The 25,655-nt window shown below is 38.7% G+C and overlaps 1 protein-coding gene across 3 annotated transcripts in view; it reads right to left on the bottom strand.

Moving 5' to 3' along the window:
* LOC108052594 (diacylglycerol kinase 1) overlaps positions 1 to 25,655 on the bottom strand; it is a 50,112-nt gene that overhangs the window by 14,908 nt on the left and 9,549 nt on the right. For all 3 annotated transcript variants that reach the window (XM_017135025.2, XM_017135024.2, XM_017135026.2), the window contains exons 3-12: positions 15,821 to 15,904; positions 13,464 to 13,546; positions 8,464 to 8,662; positions 8,122 to 8,313; positions 7,052 to 7,237; positions 4,138 to 4,263; positions 3,955 to 4,079; positions 2,113 to 2,221; positions 1,056 to 1,187; positions 165 to 376 (exon numbers count right to left, since the gene is read on the bottom strand). In XM_017135025.2, coding sequence (XP_016990514.1) covers positions 165 to 376; positions 1,056 to 1,187; positions 2,113 to 2,221; positions 3,955 to 4,079; positions 4,138 to 4,263; positions 7,052 to 7,237; positions 8,122 to 8,313; positions 8,464 to 8,662; positions 13,464 to 13,546; positions 15,821 to 15,899 — 1,443 coding nt within the window. In that variant the 5' untranslated portion in view covers positions 15,900 to 15,904. The remainder of the gene's footprint in view (positions 1 to 164; positions 377 to 1,055; positions 1,188 to 2,112; positions 2,222 to 3,954; positions 4,080 to 4,137; positions 4,264 to 7,051; positions 7,238 to 8,121; positions 8,314 to 8,463; positions 8,663 to 13,463; positions 13,547 to 15,820; positions 15,905 to 25,655) is intronic.

Genomic DNA, 25,655 nt, shown 5'->3' with positions numbered 1-25,655 from the left:
ATGAGTAATAAAACGGCAACGTGACGCAAAGCTCAAAACTTGAAATAACATTTTTGGAATTTTAAACGGGTAGAGTATGATCGTTTTTGTTGGACCACCGTAGGGGGCATGTACGGTGTAAAATATTTAAGCTCTTAAGGTCAAACCCGTCCACACCCACTCACCATCATGTGGCACCAGCGGCAGGTGAGTCCTGTAATGCCGTGGTAGGCCTTGATCCGCTTGCGGCACTTGGAGCATCGCCCGTAGCAGTTGCCCTCCACCCAGTGGTGCAGCAGGTCGCCGCCGCACTTGGGCTTCTTCGACTTCACGTAGGTGGTGATGCAGGAAGCGGGGGCGTGCTGCACGCACCGCTCGTGCACCGTGTACTTGCACACTGTTAAAAATAATAAATATTTTTTATGTTTTTCAATAAGCTCTATAAACACTTCAGCAAACCGAAGTGGGTATACCCTTGCAGCTATTACAAGAATAAAATATTATATAACTTATATTTCTAAGCGTATATCCTCAAAGACAATACTTGTTTCGATCGTTCCTATGGCAGAATAGTTAAAAACGGACAGACGGACGGACGCACATAAGGGCATAAGGACAGCTAGATCGACACTCCTGGTGATGCTGTTCAAAAATATATACTGGTAGGGTCGAAGACGTCTCCTTTACTGCGTTGCAAACTTTTATCTGAAATTATAATACCTTCTACAAGGGTGTAATAAAAACCATATCTTTCCAAAATTAAATATAATTCAACAATTATTAAAACCTATGCTAAAATTATATCCTTATATTGTGTAATTAAATGGGGTTATTGGCAGGTAATCAATTATTATTAGTTTTAGCTAAAAAGAAATAGTTTACCCTTAATACCCCATAATAGATTCCTAAAACAATAATGTAATAAATCGAACACTGCCGATTTTATGGCTTCTGCGTGGTGTAATGGCCATAAAGTTACTTTGGCAAAAGCTGATGCCGTTGAGATAGACAATTTCCTGTCGTCGGACTCCACTACACCGAGAGATTCTTCGTAAATACCCCTCACAGATACTCACGCACACAGCAGAGACCCTTCTTGCCGAGTCCCACCAACATGTTGAGGCAGAGGTTGCAGTACGCCGGCTTGCTGAAGTGCTTCAAGCGCCACACGTGGATGCCGTCCTCCTTGAGCGTGGTGCTGTCGACACCTGGGGAAGATTTAGTTGGAAGTGTAGGGGTTGCAGGTGGAAATGGGGGAGGGTGTTGGGGCGGAAGGCGAGTTGTCACTTTGCATAAGCGTATGGAGGGGCGGCAGGCATGCCACTCCGCCTGCAGCAACTCCTCGTTCCCCCGTGCCACTTGGCCAAATGACTTGATTATTACGGCAGCAGCCAACCAGTCACAGATCAAGGCGTTCAGACGGCAAAGGCGCATTTAGCAGGGGAGCGAGGTGCAGCCACACAGAGAGAAAATATAGCCACCAATCGGGTATTATATTTATCGGTTTCCAAAATAAAATGTGGGAAACTTAAGAATCAATATTGTTTTTTATTATAGACCAAATCTCGCAGTGTGATCTTTTATAAATCGAAAACGATTTGTCATTTATTAATAATTTAAAAAAAAATATTTAAGTGAGAAAAACTTATATGAGTATTAGCTTAAAAAAAATGATTTACGATTAAACTTATTTTTATACTAATTTGGGGTTAAACTCTGAATTTATTTAACAACCTAAGTATCTCACATATTTGTAAAGGTTTTTTTATCCTAATAAAATAGTCATTTAAAAATCAGTAAGCTACGTTTTTTTGTATGAAAATAAATAAATTGAAAATATTTCATTTTAAAATGGTGACTGTGTGAAAAATTTATTGGAATTCTTTTTACGGGTTTCAAAAATATATGTGTTCTTTACATGAGTTTAAATTTGATTTTAAAGATATATTTTTAGTAGTAAGAAAAGGGATGTCTAGGGAATATTAATTAATATTAATTAATATGCTATAGATTGACAATGATTTTATGAAAATTAAAATTACATTTTTGTTACTAAGAACGTTTTTTGCACTTTTGTTACTGAAGGAAACAATAGCGATATTTTCTCTTTGTGCAGAATGGAAAATTACCCACCTAGGAGCACGAGCAGAGGAATGGTTGTCATCCCGCCCCGCTGCCATTCGTCCAAGGACACCGTGCCGTCGGCATCATAGTCAATTTCAACCATCATCTCTTGCAGTATCTGTAAGTACAAAAAGCGATTGCGGATTGCAGTGAGTGGAGTGCAACCGAAAAAGGGTTATTTTAGAAGAAATGAAATTTAACGGAAAGCTAACTTCCTGTTTGGAATGCACTTCTCCTCGGTTCAGGGCAATGAAGACTTATTGCCTTGCGTTGGTTGGCAAACGCATTTCCGACAGAAATACAGTATATATTTTTAAGAACATCACCAACACATGTTTAACGCTGCTAACAGAATGACTTTAAAATGTCCGAAGGTATGCAATAATTATGTGTGAAATAATGTTATTCATCTTTGGTATTTTAATGCCCACTTTTAAGCATTTCAAAATCCAAGGACTACCAAGACTAGAAGAAATCCACACAGATCGATGCGGGAGAAGCTCTAGCTATATTAAATATTCAGGGTGGAGTGAAAACCTAACTTACAAATTTATTCAACTTTCCAATCCTTCTTCCTTTTCTTGGGGAATTTCATATTCTTCCGGAAATGAATGCCAGAATTATGCAACTCATTAAGTGCTTTGATTATTTGCGGGGAGCAACCGGAAAGCGAAAAGGATAAAATAATGGGGCCGAAAGGCTGACCCAAACTTGGCTTCTTGTCTTAAAATATTTTGATTAAAATATTTTCTGTGTCTGCCTAGAATTTAAAGTATGCGGCAGTCATAAAGTCATGACGGCAATGGAACTGGAGCTCTCGGTTCCCGAGCAGCGGAAAAGTAAGTCGGTCGAGGGCAGGGCAGGGCAGACACAGGCGGGAAATGCGGCTGGAATCATTCCGCTATAGCCAGGGGTATTTTGTTAATTGAGTTTTGTGGCGCTTTGACTTTATTTGCGGTCGCAGTTCTTTCTTGTTTTCCCTTCCTTTCGGTATATATTTTTTGCTTTGCCTGTCAACATCGAGGGGCTTTCTGGCTGTTAGGGGAGGGGGGACGCTTTAAGCTTGTTCTTTTTGCTGTTGGTGAAACTATTAAGTCGCCTATGCGATGTGGTAGCAGCGGCAGCTCCACAAATTGCGGTTGAGTTGAAATGGAAACCCAGGGAACACATAAAGAAAATAATATATAAAGTATGCATAGATAATATTGTATTATTGAAAAATAAGAATTTTATAATTCAACTGTGGGTAACAGTGCAGCAAGAGAATATTATGTATAAAGGCACCTCTTTTGTTTGATTAACTTTAATGGTTCTAAACTTTAGATGTGTGAAAAGGGCAATAAAATCAGTTTCTCTCAAAATGTAAACGGAAATAATTTGACTTACTTTGCACTCGTTTAAATGAGATTTTTTGTTTTTAAATAATAACGAAAGGTTCACAAAAGGCCAAGCTATTGAGCTTGCAAACAAACAGAAGTGTAGGCTTTAATGGCTAATCGATAGTTAATTAAACTATTTTCTTCCTGTGTGGCTAAGCTCGGACTATCGCCGAAGTTGAATGCTCAAACAATAAAGGGAAATTAATTTCAAGTGTTTTTTCCGTCGTGTTTTGTTTGGTGCTTTGTTGTGTTTGCTGCTGAAAATGTTGGTAAGTAATTGAAAAAGTTTTATTGGACTGGATTGGGTCAATGAGTAGTTGGGTTCCGAACGGGTTCCGGGGTTCGTGACCGCCAAACAGACGCAGGACGTGGGTGTTGTAAGTGGGTTTGCCGATTGCTGTGCATCGATATCGGTTGCAATTCGTATCGCGTAATGAGTTTTTAATGTAAGCCGGACTTAGCCGGCACTCACCGGACGCAGTTCGCTGACATCCCAGCCGAGGTACTCGGCCACGGCCATCATCTGATTGACAATGGCGTCCATTTCGGCCGTGTCCAGGACTCCGTTGCTGTCCGTGTCGTACAGCCGGAACATGACTGCAACGCAATGAATAAATAAGGAGAAGCCGGATCGAAGGTTGCAGGTCGGTCTTACACTCCAGCTTATCCTCCGGACGGCCAGCCTCGAGCAGTGATAAATAGCAGACGACGTCCTTCAGCGGGACCTTGAGTGTCAGCGGATCAAAATGGGAGAGTTTTCGCGCCAGGAGCTTGATGTCGCCTGCAAGTGAAAGAGGGGATGAGTGGGTGGGTGGGGAGGTACATGTGCAAGTGCAAGTGCAAGAGCATTCATTAAGTGACAGAGTGGCCGCCCCTCATTATTCTTAATGCCATCGACAGCTGACAGCCAGTTGCCATTATGCTTAATGTTAATTGCCAACATTTGACCGGGCCAGAAGCCAGCGCTTCGTTATGGCTCTTAATGAACTCCAGCCTCGGAAAATTCTGACGCAATTTACTTTCCAGTTGAATGTGGGAGGCAGGCTACTTGCCTTTAATGCTTTGAGCCTGCGACCCAAAACTTTTCTCATCTTATGCTCCAGATACTTCATCTCGCTTAACTTTGTTTTGCTATAATTACAATTTTATACACCTTTCTCCTCGCTTCCCTATTGATTTGCAGTCAATTCCTGCGTAATTACATAATGAGTTCAAATCAAAGCGCTTTGTGTGGCCCAGCAAATTGTTTAGAAATTTTCAAAGGAACTTTCGTCTGTTTGATTTCTTTGTGTGTGCGACAGTATGAATGGCTTCCATCTTTTATTATTTTGACAGGCCATTTGTGTGTGCTGTTGATGTTGTAATTTATATGTTAATGCAGGCAGCGCGGGAGTTTCCATCTAAGCTAGTCAAACACCCGAAAAGACATGGAGATGATTGTATTTTAGCTAATTATGTTTGCCCAGTGTCGGAACGTTTGTCGGCAATAAATTAAAATATATACGTAAATACCGCACACAATGCTAATATTTGCCCTTCTTCTTAATAACTAAATGAGGCTGTCGGTTCGCGATGAGTGCAGGGAAGTTGTGTAAACAGGGCTGAGTGTGTAAGCAGGATCAATGTCAACTTATTTGCCGGCCTACATTTGGACTAATAAATTTAATTCCCACACACACAGGCAAGCGGAATACAAAAAGCAAAGCAAAACTAATCCAATTAGCGCTTAAGGCGCTCAAATACACACACATACACTCGGCGGAGGAAAGCGAGGCCCTTGTTGTACTTAATATATAATGCTAATAGGAAATTCCTGACTGGGCCTCGTCCTTTCGCCTTTTGCGTAATTTCCTACACCGAAAGAGAAATCGCCATCAACATTAAACTACATCAATGTGATCCTACGGGTTATACAATTTCATTAAACAGATATATTCATCAGGCACACGCGTATTGTTGATTTGATACTTCAGCTTTTATTTTAAAACTAGTACTAGAATTGACACTAGCTGTAGTTTTACTGTAAAAACCAGTAGAGAGATTTTGGTGTACCTCGATACTGACCTCGTTGTTGGACAGTTATTCTAAATTTTTTAAAAAATTGTTCTAAGGGATTCTATTGAACTAAATAAACATTTATCCATGTTTTCAAGTGGCGTACAAGATATGCAGTTTAATTGTGAAAATACTCTTTTTCCTGTGTATTCCCACCCTCTGAACTTTCAGGACAATGCCTTTCAATTGCTGGCAAAATGCGTGAAACTGTTGGCCAGCGACAAAAAGAAAAAACGAGAGAAAAAACGAAATTTACGTTCATTAATCATTCTCGTACACATTTCAAACGAAGCGAAATGAATGAAAGCAAAAAGGAAAACAAAACGATGGCTGAAAAAAGGCGAAAAAATGCTGCTGCATACTTTCAGGCCGCAAGTGCGCCTCGCTTTGCCTGTGTGTGTTCGAGTGTCCTGGCTGTTTGTCTTTGTGTGTGAGTGTCTGTGTGTGAGCAATAAATGTTAATTTAACGCAGGCTTCGCATTTTACGAGTTGCGACTTCGTGAAATGCAAAAATGTTTCTAATTGGGCGTTGATTTACGACACGATCCCCGAGACAAGAGTCGCTCAGCCTTATTTTTCTAACTTTTCTTTGTTGTTGTGACAGGGGAGGCGGAAGAGGAGAGGGGGCGGAATGGGAAGTAGGCTGACTTCCGGTGCCAAGTTTCGACTTTTCAAAGGACTGCAGCTTGGGCGGCGGTCCACGTTCATAATTTATGAACTCATGAATTAGCGAATGTCTGCCTTGTTTTCCTTCCGCGCTGATATTTGCTTTTAGTACTCGCCCCACTAATTAGCAAGTTCGTGAGAACGTTAACTAAGCAAATGGCAAATAAGCAGAGGCTTTACAGCTTGGCTAGTAATCCAGACGAGCTGCAGTTACGCCAATTTGGTTAAACAGGTATGGCAATTAACTGCAGCGCTCGAACTATCTTAGATGCATACCCATTAAATACATATAGCTAGGCATTGATATTAGGTATATGTTTAATGTTGTATATTAATGGTGGTTTGAGGGCTAAACTTAATGGCAAAGTTCATTATCATTTAACAGATAATAGTAGTAGCAAAAGTGCTCCTATTCAAGCTTTTTAAAAGGTATATGATGAGTTCGGCCAGGAATAACCATTATTATTGTATAAACCTAGTTCTAGGCTTATAGTGCTTCTTTTGCATTCCAATCCAGCCACTTTACCCCTTTCAACACTCAGAAAGCAATCAAAAAGTAAGTTTTTCCTGATCAAATAGAGCGTTCTGCACATAGACGGTTAATTTTAGCATTTGCATTGTTCTCTCGACCAGTATGTTGGCCGGCCAATTAGTTGGTTGTGCATTTCCAGCTGCCAAGTCGCCCACGTCCTTCCGCACCCCGCACACATCACATGCTGATTGCACAATAAGCGTCTTAACTGGAAGTCGCATGCACATTGTAATTTCAGCGCAGTGAGCCGAAAGGGGTGCGCGGATATGGGCAGGGCAGGGTGGACAATATGGAGCAGTGCCTAATTAATACTCACCATCAATTTTGCAATTAACCGAATTGTTGCTCTTCTTGGAGGAGTTGCGGGACATCTGCGAGTGGTTGGTCGCCGAGTGGGAGGGACTCGAGTCCACGGACCGACGGGCCGGATTGCTGGCCTGGAACATGCTGGGTCCGCTGGCCAAGGGACTCGGCGTCACGGTGAGCATCGGATGGACGCTGCCTGTTAAATGGACCAGCCAATAAAGTGGATATATAGAAGACGTGCCGTGAAAGCAGAAGAGTTCCTTCTGTACTCGCAAAAAATTGCCAAGACTTTACGAAACTAATTCTGAAATCACAAGCCTAAATAATCGTTACACGGTTTTAAAAAATTAAGGAGTTTGACAATGGAACAATTATACATATTTTTATACCCGTTAGTGTATTGTATTCGTTAAAAAAAGTTTAACAGGTACACGGAGTCGACCTAAACCATGTCCGTCTATTTGTCCATATGACAAGCTGTTGAGACAGCTGCAACCAGAAATCACCAAACTCTGTAGAGCTTTTGAGTGGTATTTATTCAATATCTGCCTAGGCACCAAACATTTTCCAAATAAAAAAGTTTTTTTTAGGAGTCTTAACAAAATGAATGTCAAATATAATTGCAGTGACTTCTGCAAACAGACAAATATGCCTTCGTGTACGATTTCTACAACTTTTGACTTTATACAGAGTGATACAACTGATACTCGCGGCATTCCTATTTATTATAAAATATATTTACTATTTTTCTTAAAACCCTTAAACAAAGTGTAAGGCTCAAAAACGTTTAAATTTTTGTTATAAAAATAATAACTTCAATTAGCATTTAATATAATGTGTTAAGCGTTGTTATAATTTCTTAGTTTACTTAAAATTATATTTAATTTAATATATTTAAATATAAATAGTTTAAAAGAAAATTTGTTTGATTTTTTAATTGGTACATTTTTAGTTATTTACCAATATAAAAATTAACAAAAGGAAAAAACATGTACTAACGATATCTTTTTAGAAGGTAAAAATTGATTTTGCTTTATTATACTAAATTGTAGGTGTTGTTCACCGTGTAACGATACTCACCCGTCTTGCTGGGATCGTGCGAGAGATGTCCGCCCAGTGAGTGCTGTAATTTATCCGTGATGCCATGGATTTTGTCCACAAAGCTGCTGCGGGTCTGTGCGTGGCCGTCGCCACCGGCCACGCCCCCTGCGCCTCCGCTGGCGCTGCACTGCGGCATCAGCTCGGCAATGCTATTGATGTTCGGTATGGAGCCTAATTACAGCCGAGCGATGTGTGTGCGGGGAGGCCAAAAGAAATGTTCAGCGATTATTCACATACACACGGAGTGGGTGGCATGGGGGGTGGGGAGTGGCTAGTGCGGAGTCGGTAGGGGGAGGGGGAGTGACAAGGACGATCTCTTACCCTTCGTGTGGGACGTGACTGGCGCACAGGCGGCCGTGCTGCTGATGGCGGCCATTTGATTAAGTGCCCGGCCATGCAGCTGGGCCTGGGTGACATTCGGCTTGAGGAAGGACACAAACAAGTGCTTGGCCAGGTCCAGCGGCGCCTCGCAGTCGAGGAAGGAGTCAAGGAAGCGCCGGAACCCATCGAAATCAATGTCCTGCAAAAAGAGTTTTAAAGTATAAATGAAGCGAGCCCATCCAATGATTTATTGAGGCCTTTGTCTTTTCAGTTTTTAATGAGCTATTAGAGCGCATTTTATGGTCTAACAAAAAAAAAAACAATAAATAATTAAATCTTTCTAAATTGTATATACTATACACGCCATAACTCTACAAAATAAATTAATAAACTAGGGTTCTAAATTGAAGAACCAGTATTTTAGATTCCAGAAATTCCTAAGATTTTTTTCTCTGCAGGAGTATGTAATAAATCTACCGCAGGCCATTCGCAAGTGACAAGTTAAAATGTGTGCAAAACACTCGTCGTTGCATAGTTTATCCACTGCCAGCATCCTCTTTTTCAGCCAAGTTTTACGAGTGGTATCGGGTTTGTTGTGACAGGGAAGGGGGAGTGGCAGATGGAGGGGCGCAGAGCTACTTATGCAACATAATATGTTGACGTTATTATGGCGAAAAAACATTTTGCGGTTGCCTTCAATGGGAGCCTTCCATTTCTCACATTTTCAGGGGGGAAAGGGAAAGGAGCCAGCGCCGTCATCGACTTTATTACCGTTGACAACGGAGCGTATGATTAATAAATGCTCGCCATATTGTGACATATTCAGAGATGATTTTCTGCGTGGCAAGTGAAGCGCAAGTACATTTATCTCCCGACTAAATAATGGTGGCAATGTATGAGGCAGCGGTTCATTTGGTGGCCTAATTGAAGGTCAAACATCACTGAACCATTTCCAGTAAATGCCCCCACATTTAGCAGAGATTCTTGCTTTAAAATTTCCCATTTTACGCGCATGGAATACATAATTATCTGTGGGCGAATCGCAAGCCATTTTATTTACATTTGTCCAGTGCACAAAATTCCCACATAAATCCGAGCTCCGTCTGGAAAAGGTTCCATCGGACTCGCACGTGCCGGGGAATGTCCCCCAAAGATCTGGTGCCTCTCTATTTGCCATTTGGAAATGGGTTTGGGGCCATCTTTTTATGGATGCAGAACGGAACCTGGCGGGGCAAATTACATGTCAACACCACGTGTAATGTCAATACATTGACAGCTGCGGCGCGATGCTTGAGTCAACAAAGCGACATTGATAGACGCCGGCATTCGCAGACGTTGATAGACGTAACGCCCCTAGCTGCACACGGCAGCTTTACGGATTTTACAGTTGCCAGTTTCAGTTTCGGTTTCGGTTTCGGTTTCGGTTTTGGTTTGGTTCCGGTTACGTTTCTCGGCCGGGGATAACAGCTAATCAAGGATAACAGCCCGACGGGGATGCCCGTGCGTTGGGTGCGATTAATTGCGCAAGAGGCAGCGAATCGTGTCGCAAGTAATGAAACAACCAGCTCGAGCTGGGACGCAGAATATATCTATTCTGCTGAAAATATCTGCCTTTATTATCAGACTCATCACGAGCTGCTGCTCCTTCTGCCGCTCTTTTGCATCGTTTTAAATTTCTAGACATAAAACAAAGTAAACGAGCCAGAGCTAGTAACATTAAGAGTGCTCTGAGGTTTGGACTTAACACTGGAAAAAATGTGAAACAAATTTGGCAATTGCTTATTATTAAAAAACTTTGTGGTTTAAAATAGAGTTGACAAAATATGGAATTACAAATGTATTTATTTTTTAATACAACAAGTTGGCCCTATATTGATTAAAATGGTTAGTGATAAAAACTGTCAGAATGTACAATTAATTGATTGGTAGCTATAAAGCTAGGATCTTTCTAAGATATCTTTTGGGTTGAGTATACTAAATAAGCTAATAAGGTAAGAAGTCAGGGTTTACCAATCATTACAGCTAAAGTTTTTATTTTCCGTGTCCTTAACCACTTGCTGGTTTTTGTTGTTTGTCGGATCCTTGGCCATAATGAAACCGAATACAGGCAAATGGAAGCTTACACTCGTGACGCTGACTGGCACAACACCATACACCAGCATCTATGGCTATGACTATAGTATATAGCTGCGAAGCCACGAGTGCCAGAGCAAACTCCTTAAAGCCGGCGAACGCAAATGGCAACGACACGCCTTAGTGGAGAAACATCGGCATATTGTAAAACCCAAACACAGATACTCACACCCACAGCCACACACATAAATTACAACCCAGTCACACACACACAGACACTATAATAATGGCGCGAATCGCGCTAGCAAAATTTATTTAGCCAGCAGGAGCAACGAGATACGCGTGCGAAGAGCTCTCCCTCTGCTCCTCACTGTCTCCTTCTGAGGGCTTCTCCCTTTAACTTGTTCTACACGTACGGTTAAGGGGAAAAAAATAGAAGAGCTTGCCAAATTGCCAAAAACACTAAAGCGTGTCAGTTAATTACATGACTTTTTAGAAATTGATTTATTTTAGTCGTAAGATGATCTGTCGCTATCTGTGTTTTAAATAGCTTTTTTAACCTTTAAAAAGATTTTTGTTTAATGTTCCACATCATTTTTGTATCAGTCGACCTTTCATTAAACAAACTTTCCGATTATGTAGTCCCCATTGGAGATGACCCAGAAACATATTGCGATCATCAACGTATTGTCAAAGAAATTTTGAACCAAATCACAACAAGCATTCCGTACAAATTTGGTTCAAAGAGAGAAAAGGGATACCCACGAAAAAATAATAAAAACCTCCAATTTTGGATGTTAAAGCTTAAAACTTGAATTAATTATGGTAAAAGTTTATAGTTTAATTCTTTGTATTATTATTATGTTCGGCTCACATTGAAAAAATGCAGGCAGCAGCAAAGTAATGAGAATATTAGATATTTGAATGCAATTCCTTCGTGACTTTGGCTACTATTCTCTATTCTCCCCTGAATTAGTCCATCAATACTTAACTTGTTTTCATTAAACTATCATAGTAAGTTTTCCGTTCTGCGCACTGTATAATTTTGACCTTGACTGTGTATGTGGCTTCATTCAATTCCCATAGATGCGTTATGTGACGCTATGCGTGAGTGCGTGGCTTAATGAATAAATATTCGGGCACATTTCGGGCGTTCGGTGCGTATGCGTGATATTCATTACACTCTCTAATCACACACACGCACGCAGAGTCGCGCATACGGGCCATTTGGCACCCATCTTCACTCCACTCCGGCGAACATAATCTGCGCTTTGCATTCATTATGCATCGCAGTGTTTGGGGCATAAATTATGACCATATGGGCTCTAAATCACATTTTCGCACTTCCGTTTTTAAAGCTCGCAAACAGAGTGGCCAATTGTTGGGGAAAAAGAGCGAAGAACATATCATTGCCACCTGACGACAAGCTGCCTTTAAACAAACTTAATTGAAGCAGGCGGACCCTAAACCAATCCTTGAGTAAAAGAAAAAGCCGCTGGAGCAGGGGACCTGTAAGCAGCTTTTTGCCCGGGATCGAAAGAATGTTGCCAAGCAGCGCAGCTCTCGTGGCGTCTCAATTCATTTGGCCCACTGAAATATTTACGGGAATTACTTTTGTTCGGAAAATTCCCAGCAATGACAAACAGTGAGTGCTAGGAGTACGCAAACATCTCCAGCAGCTGTGTGCTCGATATCAAAGTGAATTCCATGGGAATCATTCACTCACATACGAATCCAGCATGTGGAAAAACCAGGGGTAAGCCGGAGTGACGGAAACTTAATTATACCTTTTCCATTTTGTTACGCTGCAAAAACAAATGATAAACCAGAAAACGAAAGGAAATCTAAGACTGCTTTTCGTTTGGATATGCTTCTGGCTGGAATGATTTCAAAGTCTCAAATTAAAAATGTATATTACCATGCCAACTGCAAGCCCTCTGGCTCATGTCCATCCCGTCGGTAAAACCAGAGTGATCTGGGTATTTGGATTCGCTAGTCCCCAATGAAGGAGTAACAATTTATGCAGCCACTGCTCTAACCAAATTGATGGCGTTGCAGGCAGTTTCAAATTAATTTAGTGTGTATAAACTTGTCAGGATATTCATTCAGGGACAAGGGTGGCCGGCTCACTGTCTACCTCTGTTGGGATTCAATTTCAATTTGGCATTCAGGCGTAAACTTGAAAAGTCTGTGATTTATTGTACGTATAAGCAGATTTACTTTCAATCTTTTGCCCCCACCTGGTTGCCCTTTCCTTTTCCCTAATCTCTATTCTGTAATACAGAATCTGTATGCTCCTCAGTCCAAGAATACTTAAAAAAAAACCTATTCATTTGTGAAATAAAATCTCGAAATCGAAAATCATCGATGTAGAGTCAGTAAAATAAATAATTAAATCACATGTATGTATGTCACTATTTTTTTAGATTGGTAATTTTAAAAATTTTTTTTTAATAGATATATCGTAATTAAATTATTATCCTCGCAATTAGTTTTTAATAAGAAATGTAATTATGTTTCAAAAACAATAACTCTAGTATTTTAGAACTATGTAAACTAAAACTTGCACTTAAGAATTCAATAATTACCAAAAATGCAAAACCCAATAGTTTATTTATCTTGATCATAAACTGTAAATCTCTTTTAAAAATATATTTAATACATTTTCATAAATAACGCACAAATAGGTATCAATTTTCCTCAGTGCACACATGTGAGTTTCCGTAAGCTAAGCTGAATCGCCTTTCATCGGGCTTCCCAAGTCGCCAGGTTGAGAATTAAAGTGTAAGACGTAACCCGAGCCGAATCAAACCGAGTCCTTGACTTGTGGTTTGAGCAGGGTCTCCCTTCCCGCTCCTGCTCCGCCGCTTCCCCTACCGCTTTCAATTAATTGCAGAAGCGGAGCAGGACATCTTGGCAACACTTACCCCATCCGGAATGCACTTGGGCGCGGAGGTGGCACTCGGCGAGCTGAACTCCCGCAGTACGTCCTGCAGCTTTCGGGTGGAATCTGCAAGGAGTAAGACAGGTGAGAGGATACAGGTGAGCAATGTAAGCCAGGGATTATGCAAAGTTCAGTTTAGCAGGGCTGCGCGGCTGGCAGGACACGCGTCAATCGCTCGACTGGCGCCACGAGAATGGAATCGACGTCTTGAGTGGGCCAGCCGAGGTGGACAGGTGCTTTTCCCCAGGTGACTCAGGTGGGGATCTGCAGCGCAGTCGGGATAATTAACTAATGGAAAACAAGTGGTTCGTGCAAGTAAATGCGGGTGGGTGCGGACGGGTTGGATGACTTGGGCGAGTTGGGCGGGTTGGCATGCCGCAAACGCCCGGAATAAACTCCGCGGGAAGCCTTACGCCGAAATGTGGCGCCCAGAGTTTTATTAACCTAATGAGGGCTGTGTGTATACCGGTGTTCAACCGCAATTGTGCTGAGTATCTACACTCAAATGCAGTTTCAGGTTCTGTTTCATGGCAACGACTGCTGCAGCTGACACTTTTGATGGCTTTCGTTCGGTGCTGCATCGCAGGCTGAAAACACTTGACCGCACTCTAATAAGCACCTGCAGCCGCACCCATATATCCTGTGGACTGCAACAATCGCAAATTGCTATACGGGTGCCGCAGGCAGACCTAAACACAAAAAGAAGTCTCCTTTCATTCAAAAAACATTGCCAAATCGCTTTAAATGATTGGATATGGGAGCTCTTCTGTTTAGTCTACTAGCTCTTGGTCCCAATTTAAGTAAATTTTTTAATTATCTTATTTTAATGGTAATATTTTTTAAGTGAGGTTCCAATGGGAGCTATATGATATGACTTGGGTGGAAGTTACATCCAAATAGATTTGACGCTGAATGACTAGCTTGTGCAGAAAAGGACAGACGGACGAACAGACGGAGAGAAGATTATTTCTAGATCAACTCTCCTGGTTAAAGGGTCGGGAATGTTTGAAAACTGTAAATTCCTAGTATTATTTTTTTTTTTGAGTGCAGTTGTGACTTATGTATTCACTGTTAATGCTCCTGGCGAACTTCTTTGAAGTGAAGTGAATATTGCGCTGAATTCAACAACGCTACTTCCATTATCCAGGTAGGGCTTAAAAGTGGTACTGCTCACCACCCAGACTCAGTGTGCTTTCTGTGCTAGATTCCATAATCTATAAGCTCTGCATTCCCGTTTGCCGTTCCGAGTAATTCCCTCAGCCAGGCAAACCGGCGGATGAAGTGAAGCGAAGTGCTCACCCAAAGGTAAACTACTTTGCCATGTCAAACAGCTTTGCTGCTGCAGCAAAGAATGCAAACAGTTTCAGACATAACTCAGGGCGATGTGGACCAGATGTGTGGAAAGGATGTTGCCTCAAAACCGCTCTTTAAGATGCGCTGCTTGAGCTTCAGCTGTCAGAGAAATCTGCTGAATTGCAAGTGCAAGCCATGCAAAAATGTAAATGTATCTGCAAGCGGTTTAGTAAAAAGGATCATTTTAAAATAGTATGTTACCCTTTTTTTTAAAAAAAAGTACCTTTTACAGTTGAATTTATGATAAAGTTTTTTAGGTAATATTTCTTAAAATTTATGGGCTAGGCTCTTTTTTTAATAATGTTTTAAAATTTTTAAACAATTTTGAAGTTTTTTAAGGTACACTGCAGCTTATCTTTATATATTTAAAATAAAATTTTAGGAGTTTATCGATCAATTTATTTTGAAACATATATAATAAATATAATCTTGCAGTACTAATAAAAATGTATAATTGTTTAACTCAAGCCTATAGTGACTATTTATAAACGAATTTATACAATCCTATTTATGCTTCTAAATTAATCGAATTGGTTGAACGTATAATAACATTTTAGCACGAAATTACCCTATTCTTCATAATTATTTAAATTTTCCGATTCTTGCTGTGGGAGTTATATGATATAGATATACGATAAATATTCTTTCTTCAAAAGAAAAGAGATTTTGGCAAGGTTAGAGACTAGTTTGCGCAGGAACGGACAGCCTGTGTAAATAGTGTACTTTTTGTAATTTTTTGTAACAGAACCACAAAAACCAACCATCATTTCTGGAGTAAATTGCCAATGTATGCATGTAGGCTAACCTGATTTTTAAATCCCTTTTAGGTGGTGGGCAAATTAAGGGAAATGGCAATGTTTTAATTGGCCAATCTATCAGGTCCGGGAAAAGTATAAGGGTCTATCAAATTGGCCATGATTTGCATTTGCCCAGTTGAAAATGAGTGTTATTGATTAGCTCATACTGTATATACTGTTTTTTACTTACATGAAGCCAGCTCCTGCAGCTGCAAAAATTCGCGTGGCGACAATTTATCCCATTTCGGTGCTGCGATGCCAATATTCATTTTGCCTGAAAATATGCAATGCATAACAAATGGTGACAAATTGTAATTTCCATAATAATGCGGGGCAGTATGGGGGCGAAGGAGCGGGAATGCGAACGCGTAATTTATTGCATTTGCATTTCGAATTCGCAATGTAAGTGCCAAACTATCGACAAAAGCCCCATACATCGCCACAAAAATACGTGGGTTCTGCGTACGTGATTGTGGCATCGGCAATCAATACATTTTACAGAGTGTGTGCGATGAAAACTAAATTGCTTTAAAATATTATCTCCCATTTCTGCAAACCCTCGACCCTTCTCACACACTCCCACACATCCTGGCTGATATTTTTAGCCATTCTCTAGTGGCTCTGGACAAGAGGGTCCTGTGACGCCTGTCTAAAACAGAAGAACTTCGCAATCACATTGGCCCACATAGACATAGCTTGCTTCCGATTACAAGTCATTCCCTGGTTTAAAATATTAAATCATACAAATTATTTATTAAGAATTTGAAAATAATTTACTGTAATACCACAAGTTAAATAAAAATAATATTAAAATATTATTAATAATGAATGAATTTGAACGTTACACAAAAAAACATAATTATAGTTTCTTTAAAACTTGTACACAAATTTAATAAATAAATCCTTAAAAAATTAGAATACATAATCATATAATCAATCATATATTTAATTCAATGATAAAAAATGGTCTAAGAAAAATTGAGTTTTAATATGATTGTTATTATTGTTATTATTCGACATAAAACAGATTATCTAAGTTCATACTATTCTTAATCTATTTAATGACACGATACAAAAAAAAAGGTTTTTTATAGATGTAACTGATTATATCATTTAGTTAGATAGTGATATGATTTTAAAGATTTCCCAATAATTCGGTCTTGGTAGGCCATTATCAAATGTTATACAATTATTTACCTTTACTGTACCAGTAATGGGTTGGACCGACTATTAGACACATGCATGTGCAATGTACTCTTTTTCAATTACTGCGAAGTGAAATTGAATTTTTCCCACGACTCTTAGTGCCTCCGAATGCCCAGAAAATGCCCCACTATGGAAACTGGCAAATGGAGTGGGTGCGAGTGGCCATTAGCCAATTTTAGTTTCCGCCATATGCCTGCTTGTTTGTAAGTGGGTGAGTGTGTGTGTGTGTGGGGTGTGTCGCCTGCCGTTTGACACGTCATTACTGGCATCATCATCATCATCGCCGAAATCATCAACACATCATCATCATCATGCTCGTTGACATGACCATAATCACGTGCCGCGGGCTAATCAATGGCATAATTTCCCCGCGGAATCTCAGTCACAGTTGTGACGTCACACGAGTTGATGGCGTTTTGGGTAGCACACACACACGCACGGCAATCAAACGCCCACGCAAACACAGATACGGGCAAAGGTATGTATGTGTCAGCCACAGACAGACTGACAGGGGTATCTATATATCTATGTATACTATATATATTATAAAATAGAGGGGGAATTGTTTTTGATATATATGCTTATATTTGTTGGCTTGGCTTTTCTGCGTTCTCAATTCGCTTGGCATTTATTTTTACTCTCTGGCCATTTAGCGTTTTTATTTATTCATTTCACAAATCTTTCTCTAAAGCTTTTGTCTTGCTGATGTTATATTTAGATGGCTATAATCAACTGATTGACTAACTTATCATTTTATCCACTGCCGAGCACTTATCAAGTAAATTGTGGAGATGGAAAATGGCAAATGGGAAATGGAAAATTATATTTCACGAGCGATTTCCGCTAAGCGCAGAAGTAGTTTGTCCCTTTTTGCTCGTAAAATCTTAATAGAGACTCGTCCTGCCATTATTCACAGCTCATTTGTCCTTAATGCCCGGAGCGCGTTAAGAGTTCCTACAACGCTCGGATAATAAACTAATGAAAATGCAAATGAAACACACAAATAAATAGTGCAGCATACATGGCGTATGCGCATTCTGAATGCTAATTGCGCCGTTAATGGTGGGTGTGTGTGTCTGAGAGTGTTTTTCAGGCATCATCATAAAATTCGCATTCTGGGAAGCTGGTTATTTGGATATCAGCTTGCTTTCTGCTCGTAATGGCCCTTGGCCAACGGCAAAACTTCAGTAAATTGGCTCGGATTTTTCTGTCTTTGTCGGTCGATGGAAACGCTCATCCTGCCGCCCTTTGACATCGGAGGAAAAAAATAAAAGAGAGAAAGACAAAAGGGGAGTTCAACGGACTCTCAAGTACTGTGCTTTTTATGCTGTCCACATAAAATATTATTAGATTATGCGTTCGCTTCACTCGCACACAATGAGCATCAGATTCCGATTCAGCTTTTCCTCGTACATATATGTATGTATATGTTTATGGGTGAGTTGGTCCTCTTATTGTTTTAGCCGAAACAAAAACGCCATAAAATCTAGCACATAAATGTCCAACACAGAACCATTTTCCCTTCTTTTTATGCTTTAAATTGGCCCGCCAAATCATTATACATCGACGGTCCACCGTCCCTCTATCTTTGGGTAGAACAATAATAAAAGTAAATCAAATAAAACAGCAGCATATTGCGTTTTTTATGGCCTTTAGCATTGTTGCCCTGTTTAATGGCCGCCGCACTCTGATCACAGACCAAAAATCATTTTTCTCCAGCACATCAATAACCATTTTTTATTCAAAAAATAATCCACCCACTCCAGTTAGCCTTTGAATTTTAATTAGTTCAACAAGATTTGTGATTTTATGCAACACTCAATCAAGACACATTTATATACATATTAGGAAAGCCGTTTTTTATAATCATTGCTCTAAAGCAAATAAATATGGATTTAAATTCAATCAGAAAAAGAAATATGAATTCGGTAAACAATTGTTTTTAAAGAACTCAAAATTAATCAAAAACAATAATTAAAAAAGATTTAATTTATATTTTTCCCCAAACATACATTAATTCTTGAATGGAAATGATTTTATATAAAACATGCAAACAGAAATTAAAATTTGTATTTATCAAATTTTTGTGAAAACCAATTTTGCCATAGTAAAATTATTTTTTGTTTTTGAAATGAGACATTAAACGACCTTGTAAATAACTGGGAAAAGCTATTGAAAATAACCCTATTTCTGAAAGCTGTGCAAAAAAGAAAGTGTTTTTTCCCATTTCAGAAAATGTACTTGGTGAAACGTGCTTAAGGTGATTAGTGCAAATTTGGACAAACTATTATTTCTAAATAAAATATATCACTGTGAGGCTCTTATCAAAATGAAAACAAATGTGTCTGTAGAATCTGGGAATCATTTTAATTTTGTTAAACATCTCGATATAAAAATACGTTCGTACGACTTTTTTAAGAACCCGTTATTATTTAGGGGTTACATTATATATCGAAGTAAAATAGTTACAAATTATCGACGAAAGTTGGATAAAATATAGATGTGTGATTTTTTTAAAACGTGCAACCCGTTTGAAATCGATTTAATTAATATTTTTTGCTTATTTTAATGCGCAGAAAACTATGATAAGCCAACAAGATGTAGATTTGTATTAGAGCTTGTTTAAGAAATAATAAAATGTAACCTTCAAATTAAATAAAATGTTTTTTAGTAAAACCTTACAAAGTTTTTTTCGGAACAAGTACGTTTTTTTCAAGTTTTAGAACGCAGCACTATGCGGCAAATGACCGCTTTATCTGACATTTGGGGTATTTTTAAAAAATGTTCCAATCGGAATATATTAGTGTGAACGTATTAAGAAAACATATCAGTAGTATGCCTCAAACTCAAAATGTTAATATTTAACAGTTTTATGTTAGCAAATTGTTGTAATCACATACAAACAAACGCACCAACTCTTGAATATGGATTTCCCAGGCTTGGAATATATTTTAAATGTTTTTAATAACATTTGTTAATTTTATAAATGCACCTTAAGCTGAATTTTGAGAAACAAATTTAAACTTTGGATAGTATTTTGGAAAAGAGTTCTGCATTATTTTGAAGTGCGTCTAAGTGTATGTTGTAACGTTGTTAATTCTGGCTCCATAGCAGTTAGTCTTATTCTGCACTTTTCCGCACTATTGGTGGTGCTTATAATAGTTTCTTAGATCTATAGTAACATAATACAAATGACAGATAAATTGGTCATTTACCCCATAGTGCGCTGTGTTCAAGAAATTATGTGTTATGTTCAAAGAATTACACAAATATTTCGATGTTTTTCAAAATAATATCCCTTGAGTTAGTTAACTATATATATTTAGCGAGTCCTAAGCTCATATAATTTTATTTTACTTTTTTATTCTTCTCTTTATTTTGCTCGATATTTTAGAAATTAATAAGCAATTAAAACAAAAAAATATCAATTTAAGAAAGTTTAAAACTACATTAAACTACATTTCAAGATGAAGGAGACAACCTATATAGCCGTAGAATACCAATAGTCGGAACAAATTAGTTAGGGACAGTTTCTCGTCTCACATTAAAACACATTTTACTGCAGATAAAGTCAATGAGCTTAAATGTGAGAGTTAATATTAAGAGGAAACCGGACTCCCTGTTAAGTATTTTCCAGGCCAAGAAGAAGAGAAGGCATTTTAGACCAGAGTTGTGCTGTTGTAATCATAGTAACCCTTTACTTAAGCTTCAGTTGTATGCTTGACAGCACTACGTTATGTATTCTCGTTGAAATTATTATTACAAGTTTATCTGGTCTTTATTTTTTTTCGAATAGATATCTGGGACTTTGACAGGGTAACGGGAAAAGGACTGTAAAAGATGTGTTCTTAACAAATAGGCCTTTTCCGGTTCTTACTGTCAAACGTTTTCCTCGAACTATTAATTTGCTGGTTCAGAAAAATGGACTATCTCAAAAGAAGCCCTCTGTTCTAGTTAATAATTTTTATTTGGCAAAACAAAAATTAAAAGGGAAATTTCGGATTCTCTTCGTTATCAGGTTTGAGAAAACGAAAATTTGATAGGCATGAAGGCTAAAGTTAAGTACAAAAAATGTTTCCTACTTCCTCCGTGGTTAATTTTTGGTTAAAATAGCCAAAAATAATACCTTGGAGGCAATTTTCCAAAACATTTTGTGATCGTACTGAAGGGCACATAAAAACACATAATTATTACTCCTTATTAATTTAAAAAATGGTTTCAAACACTTGCCGATTGAGTAATATATTTTTGTCATACACGATTTAAGATTTAAGTAATTAAAAATCAATTGATGTCAGGTCATAAATAATTTATTTAGCTGCAACGCCAGAAAATACAGCTCGGCACCATTTAGACGAAAAGCTCAAACTTCATTTAACTTTTAAACACATTCATAGCACACATGGTCCAAAAAAATGCCTGAGAGGAATCCCGCTTTAATTAACGTTCCTGATTTGATCATAAAAAATAAATTCATCGAAACAGCACAAGCCATGCATAAACTCAAATATATTTTCAATCGATTGCTCTCCCCCGTGGCATTCATAGCGTTGAGTGCGAAAAATGTTTGCCTCCGCTGAATATGAATGACAACGTGTGTTTGCTTTTATGAAATTGACATTATTGTTTATCTGATGCGTGGGCCGTGCACTCGCAGTAACTCCGTCCATTGTTTTTAGCTGACAATAATACAAGCTGCTAGCGAAAAGCAAAAAAGCACATTGCAAGATTGTCAACAAGCAGTGCACACAGCTAACTCTCTCCTCTTTTATTTTAGTTGAGTGCACAACAGCCGGCGGCTATCTGGATTCTGGATCCCGAATACTGCCAGTGACAACGCTCGTATTTCAAGAACTTATTCCGAACATTATAGGGTTTAACGAGATCGACTGCTATGCGAGTGGTTCGGAAGTTTTTATACCCTTGCAGAGGGTATTATAATTGTAAACATTTTTTTTTAAACAAAATTAGTGCTCATTTAGTCAGGATATCCATTATATTTTGACATTGTGTCACAGGCCTTACAATGAAACTATTTAAACTATCCCTACCCCACTCTCTCCAGCTTTGTATAAAAATTAATTGATATTATTATCACTGAGATTTTGTCTCGAAATTATTTTTTAGGCGCTTTTTGATTTTTGAAATATCGAGCAAAATAAAGAGTAATGAAATGGTAAAAAAAAGAAATACTACTGTCGAAGCTAACTTCGACAAACCGAAGTTTTAATACCTTTGCAGTTATACGGAAGATTAAAAAAAAGACAGTGCGCACTGCGTGCGTAAAACCGTACATATGAATGATATATGACAGCTCTAAGAAATATTCAGTGAATTTTTATAAAGCTCAAGTTTTTACTTCAAAAATTGGGATACAAACATTATATTCTACTTAAACAGTGATCTTTCCCATGTCAGGTGTAGGATATAGACGTCCGATCACCGGCGTCCCACCAATCTTCCCACCAAATTTATAGTACCCTCTTAAGTTTTAAGTTGATACATTATTTACTTTAAAAACGAATATACTTAATAAAAATGTGTATAATGTTGATATAACCTCTTTCCAAAATACAAATCTCAACTAAAATAAAATAAGGTAAATCCCATTTTAAATCGCATAGCCATGCTTTCTGGCCGCTCTAAGCAAAAGTGTTAGCATACTTTTTGGGGAATCTGTCAACTGAGCTGCAGGGTTTAAAAAAATGGTGCATATGGCTCACGATGGGTGTTCAGTAGCCCGTTTAGAAACGCCCAAGACTGCCAGTTTAAAATGCCCAGGCAAACGAAAACACAAATATAATATTAAAAAAAAAAAAAACAATAGCCAATTTTGTTTCTGTTTAAAAATATGTTTTCGATGTCTGTCATACCCGTTAAAATAATCTTCCTTTTGTTCCGGTGTACCTTCCTAGAACCAAATGTCACACCCCAGGCCCCGCGGAATCGAGCTGCACTTGGTGAATGGCACCGGACATGTGGTGTACTAAATAACAAGACAGGAAGCGAACTTTGGCGCACCGAAGTTTATATGCTCTGGCCGCTTTTACACTAAATTAAACTTTTTTTAAATTACTTTATTTCATTTGTATGCGTATAAGTTTAAAAACGTTGAATATATGTCAACATAACGTAATTATAACCTCTAAAAAATCGGTATATCTTCCAGTAAATTTGAATAGAGTTAAAAACAACGAAGCTATAATTTTTTTAAATTTATTTTTTCCGATTGATTTTATGATAATCCGTCCCGTTTCGATTTATATACTACCCTCCATAAAATAAGACTTTTGGGAAAGTTTCTTTCCGATAGCTTTAATACTGAGAGTATAGCTTGCACGGACGAACGGACATGATCAGGAATATATATATTTCACGGCCCGGAAATGTGTCCTTCACTGCGTCAAAAGCTATTTTCTGAAATTGTAATACCCTCTGCAAGGGCATGAGAACGGGGGCTAAAACGCAAAAAAGAGACAGTTAGGAGCGGAAGGGAAGCCCTGAAGCAATTAAAACTATGGATATATGGTAGGGCGCGGCTGTGGTATAAAATGCAATTGTGTTTCCGCTGACTTTGACAGGGTTGACCACAAGTGATTGCTGGACACTTTCTCCATATTTTAAAAAACTTTAGTTGTTTTTCAAATTGTTGGACACTTTTGGACTCGAATGATTTTAGGGCTATTCTCCTTTAAAGGTTTGAGGATTCACTTAGTTTGTAAAGGGTTTCATATAGTGACCCAGACCTGCACTTCAGGAGGGTCTATATAGCTTAAGCTTTTTTGAATTTCAACTTTTTTCCTAATTCCCTCGACCAGACAACACTGGTCACGTACCGCAGGAACCGCGCTTTAAGCATGGCGTCTGGTCGCGTCGCTCTTTGCTTTTTTGCTCACTTCCGCTTGTCAACTAAAGGACCGGAAGGAAGGGGGACTGGGGAGGGGATGGGGATGGGGATGGGGAATCACAAAGGCGGCGACGGAGAAAGCGAAAAGCTCGCTGTCATTGTTATTTCGCCTCGGTACAGAACGGCTGTATTTGCAGCCGGGGCTCCATAGTTCCATAGTTCCACAGCTCCTTTATCAAATGCTGGTCATGCACAATCAGCTGCGAGACTGGAGGCGGTGGCAACAAAGGGAGATGACAACTGTTTCTGGAGGGGACGAGAGGGGAGATCCAATACTCAGCCCGCCGCTTTTGTGACAGCAATTGAATCAAATTTATTGTCTGCATCCGATGCCATGCAGTTTCCACTCAACGTCGCGAACCCATTGTCAGCGTGGCATGTAATGTCACGTCCTGTTTTTACGAGGATCAAGTGCACAAAGTATGACGCCGAAGCGATTTGAAATGAAAAAATTAAATATAAATGAGATTTGCGCGTGGATTTGGCTCTAAGCTTTGGACCAACACTCGAGCGACAAAATATGTCAATAGCCCCAGGCAAGTAGCATTAAAACCATCCATTGGAAATAGAATTATTGGTTGCCAAAGAAAAATAAATAAAAAGCTTCGTACATCAATTGGTAATCGATGAGGATGTACTCTATGATGGAATAGGAAAAAAGGGGTATACATATTTTTGTGGTATTTGAGAAAAGTAGTTTAAGGATCAAAACCATGTAGAAAATAATCAGTTTTTTTGAACATTCAACCAACATAGGATTTAAATAAGATTCGAATAGTTTTTATAAATATATTTTAAGCCAATAAAACATATAGCTTTCCAATCGTTTATAGTGATTAAAAGGAATAAATTGAAATATTCACAAACCCAACTATTTTTTAAAAAATGGTGCATACAATTATAAGCTATATCTTAAAAAAGAGATTTTATAGGTAAACAAATTATTTATAATCCCAATCAATTGCAAAACACCAAGTTTTAACCTTTAACTAATAAAACCTACGATTGACGTGGATTTAAAAGGTATTGCTTCGCACAATTGGCCTTTGTTTGCTTTCAGTTTTGCAGTACCATGGTCATAATAAATGGTTTTTCGTTTTCCCTCGCCAGCTTTCCCATCTTACTTTAAACTGGGCCAACCGAGTGATGCAGAAATTTCGTTCTTTGTATTTCTGCGCGATTTAATTGCTGTTAATTGGCCAGCTAAACAGTTGATGTTACTTTGTTTTATTGCCAGCGTGATGGGAGCAAAAAAGGAGAGCCGCGGGTGTTCGGGCAAGGGAAAACTTTTAATTTTATTTACGCCGAAAGACCAAAAAGTACGTGCCGTGAATGCGTAATTAATGCTCAAAAATGTTTTATGCCAAAAATAACTCCGGCAACAAAGTCTTCTATAAAGAGCAGTGGAGGATGTCAGCCAAGGCCAAAAGGAAGCCCGCCAAAATCCCCTGCAACTCCAACCCATGACCATAAACGTAGGCACCATAACTGAGCTCCCGACCCTTATACTGTTACTTGAACCCGTTTGCCACCCGATTCCCATGCTTTTTCGCCATCTCATCCTCAACAGTGAAAGAAACTAATAAAGCACATCAGGCCTTCGACTTTTAAGAACTCACAAAGGCAGAAATAGGTGAGAAAATATTGAGAATATTCAACTAGATTTTCATTTTAAAATAATTTCCTAGTAAAATACAGAATATAGTAATATAATAAAAACTATTTTCTTACTAAACGAATAAAATCAAAAAATCATCATTTCTTTTGATTATCATTTACTAATTTAAATAACATAAATAAACGTTCAAGTAACGATTTTCCCCCAGTGTTTAGATGTGCTAAAAAACATTTCCGTCCGCATTTCTGGAGAGATTTCCCTCCGGCAAGCGCGCCCTTTGACTTTTCACGTTGA

Source organism: Drosophila rhopaloa, unplaced genomic scaffold, assembly GCF_018152115.1.
Source record: "Drosophila rhopaloa isolate 14029-0021.01 unplaced genomic scaffold, ASM1815211v1 contig_69, whole genome shotgun sequence".
NCBI classification, from domain to species: Eukaryota; Metazoa; Arthropoda; class Insecta; order Diptera; family Drosophilidae; genus Drosophila; species Drosophila rhopaloa.
Note: the sequence above shows the minus strand (reverse complement) of the source record. Positions and strands in the feature narration are given on the sequence as shown.